Source organism: Morone saxatilis, unplaced genomic scaffold (assembly GCF_004916995.1).
Source record: "Morone saxatilis isolate NCDOM2014 unplaced genomic scaffold, NCSU_SB_2.0 Contig5, whole genome shotgun sequence".
In the NCBI taxonomy this organism is placed as follows: domain Eukaryota; kingdom Metazoa; phylum Chordata; class Actinopteri; family Moronidae; genus Morone; species Morone saxatilis.
This window is the reverse complement of record NW_023340095.1, coordinates 24764355-24767582: the sequence shown is the minus strand read 5'-3', so window position 1 is coordinate 24767582 and position 3228 is coordinate 24764355. Positions and strand designations below refer to the sequence as shown.

At 39.8% G+C, this 3228-nt stretch overlaps 1 protein-coding gene across 1 annotated transcript in view; it reads right to left on the bottom strand.

Annotated features, from left to right (window-relative positions):
• Window positions 1-64: 64 nt before the first annotated feature.
• Window positions 65-3228, bottom strand: part of LOC118338949 (diacylglycerol kinase eta-like) — a gene marked incomplete at its 5' end in the record, with an annotated part of 7948 nt that continues 4784 nt past the window's right edge. Inside the window, 7 exon segments of the mRNA XM_035676421.1 lie at window positions 65-496; window positions 729-848; window positions 1047-1139; window positions 1934-2039; window positions 2154-2314; window positions 2459-2593; window positions 2685-2798. Coding sequence (XP_035532314.1) covers window positions 317-496; window positions 729-848; window positions 1047-1139; window positions 1934-2039; window positions 2154-2314; window positions 2459-2593; window positions 2685-2798 — 909 coding nt within the window.

Sequence of the window (3228 nt, the reverse complement as noted above, 5' to 3'; positions counted from 1 at the left end):
TCAACAACATTTGTATATTCAGAGATTCTGGAAGTTTTAATGAGGCAGAAGGAGGAGATTACTGTGTAAGAATTTTTAATTTTTAACTTTTATCTTAATTTTTTTTTTTTCACACATTATTGTTCCAAGCACATTATTTGTATATGTCTTAATACATGTCTAGAGGGGATCTTTAAACTTACTTTAAAATTAGTCGAGCCACAGAAATATTTGAGCTTTTGTCCTTGCATTTTGATTTGATGCTACCATCCTTCTGAATAAAAGGCAGTAACAATCATCATACATTTTGAGGCCGACAAATAAATAATATTCCCGGTTAAAGCCCCATAGCAGATGGGACAGACTGAATGATTCCCCATCCTGCTGATGGAAAAGTGGACACAGCCATACCTGACTGAGGGCTCGTCTTCTTTGCCGCCTTCTCCTTCTTGAACTTGGGCACTATGCGAAACATGCTGCTGCGACTGTTCCTCTTGCCGTAACCCAGAGAGTGTTCCTGGTACATAAGCACAGTCAACCTATAGCATTTCATTTAGCTACTCAGCTCTCCCGATGCCTGTAGCCATGTTACGCATAAAGACATACAGATTAAGTGTGCACATAGCTCTTACTGTTATGAGGGGCAGGAGTACACAATGTTGGTAATGTTACATGTTTTATAAAAATACTACACAGAAACGTGTGTGCACGTGTTCATCTGTGTGTGAGTGTTTGCTGAGGCTGCTTACCTCCTCATCATTGGGCTGCAGTATATGGTAGAGCCAGGGGATCTCTCCCAGTTTGCCCAGTTCCAGCTCCACACTCTGCAGAGCATTGGACAGCTGCTCCTCCTCTGGTGGGTCCAGTTGCTGCAAGGGGGGAAAACACAGGCCGGGATCAACTAAACGCATCATACTGTAAGGACAACTACTAAAATAAGAGTTATATTAAACTAGAAGCATCCTTTAACGCTGCAGTATGGTTGAAACATTAAATAATATGGAGTAAAAGTAAAAGAAAGTAATTAACACAACGATAAAGTCTCCTTTACAGCCATCATAACTCACCAGAGAGACTCGGCCCAACAGAAGTGACTCTGTCTCGTTGTACAGAGCCTTAACAGTGCTGGCCACCTCTATAGCTGTGTTTCTCGTCAGACTCTAGAAACAGGACACAATACTTATATAGTAAATAGCACACTGAGCATTTAAATAGCTTAGCTGCAGTTCAAAAGAGGTTCAGTCTAATGAGTCATTTTTAATATGCAGCAACATATTAAAACAATCAAAGTAAGTGTTCTATTAAAACAAGCTAAACTGCAGCTAAAACAGATGTTTTCACATTCATCTGCTGAAAGTGGAAAGAGTCTCTGTGCTCATTGAATATCTGATTTTAAGGGGTGGGACCTACCAGCAGGATTTGAACAAGTCAGTCCTTGTCCAGTATGCACCTTCTACAGTTAAGTGTGATTTAAAACTTGTTTGAAATGAATAACATTGCATATTGTGTTTTTAATGTGGAAATTATACTTTTTTTACATTTCAGACACACATTATTGTTCCAAGAAGACTATTTTTTATGTGTTAATACATGTCTGGAGGGGATCTTGAATTAAACTTTCACTAATTGCTAAATTACAAAATAACATTAAATTTAGCAAAATGACATTTTTGGCAATTTTAATTACAATATTTGAACCTACTTCTACATAAAACACCACCAGGTAATGGTGCTATTTTAATTTTGTTAGACTACTGCTTAAAGCTTAGCCTGTGAATAAATGATTAAACAGACAAACAGGTTACCTGCCTACTTTACAATATACGTCCTCTTTGCACTTTCTATAAATTGGCTTTTTCAGTTTGTCCAGCTGTCAAGGACTCTCTCTGGCTTTAAAATGGTATCAGTGATTAGAAAGATATTTCCATATCATGCTATCGTGTTGATAGCTAACCTCTGGGAACTTGGGGTGTGTTTTGTTGATGGCATGAGATGCGGCATTAACAGCATGAGCCAGCTCCTGCTCTAACAGCCCATTGGTCTTCGCAGCCTCACATATCCTGTGATTGGACAGAGCAAACATCAGGGGGACAATTTATGACAAAGAAAAAAAAAAACGGTATTCTTTATAGATCTGTAAAAGCCTGTGGATAATCATGGCAGCACATGTTTACCTTGTAATGAGCTCCTCTGCAGCTCGGGCGCACATCTGCACCAGGGCGGCCTCCTCCTCTGTAGCCAGATCCACAGACTGCTGTGGGTAGAGGTGAGGCCGCAGAGGAGGCTTATCATACTTCAATTTGTCCTCCCATGACTTCAGTGTGTTCTCAAACGCCTGCAGGGGGAATCAAAGGATATATCACGTAAAGCTATGTCCAACCTCCTCACTCAGGTTCATCTTATTCTCCACACTTTCCACTTTCTCCTACTGCTCTTCACTGAGCTCCACTCTGCTTTCCCCTCCCTCTCTCTTTCTCACCCGGTCTCTGGTGAGCATCTGAGCTCTGTTCTTGTGCTGGATCTTGATGACTCCAGGTGGCTGGATCCAGGCCTCGCCGTCCACCTGAATGGGAACCCCCTCATCACCCAGGATAGTAATCTTCACTGTTCGACACTGATTTGGGCAGATAAGCTTGGATTAGTTGTACATATTTATTTATGTATAGCTATTTTATTTTCATAGAATTTGTAGTGTGTGTTCTGACCTGTGCTATGCGGTGGTGTTGCAGTTTAATGACTCTGGACACGGCCATCTGCATGCTCCCAAACACAGCCACAACCTCCAGGATCTTGTCATCAAATGATGGGGCACAGAAGATCTGCACAGCACAATAATGACATTCAGGAACTTTGCATACCATATAACCAATAATTTAAATAAAGATTTTAATAAAGAATTAGGCTGGTTACGTTGATGTTACGGAGTAAAGTGATCTTGCATATTGCAAATATTCTTCATACTTAATACTCTGATCTTTTGCCCATTCCTGCACAAACTGTACAACATATTGTACATATTGCTTGTTATTGTCTTTATAATATTTTTTCTATTTATTCTTCTTTAACTTGCAGTATTTGTTTCTTTATATTTTTCTTTCTTCTATGTTTATTGTTATGCACTAATATACCAACGTAAATTCCTTGTATGTGAAAACCCACCTGGCCTACCCTGATTCTAATTTTGAGTTACTGAGACAAAGGTATCAAACTATATCCCTTATGTAAGGGATAATGCCCGACGAGGTGTCC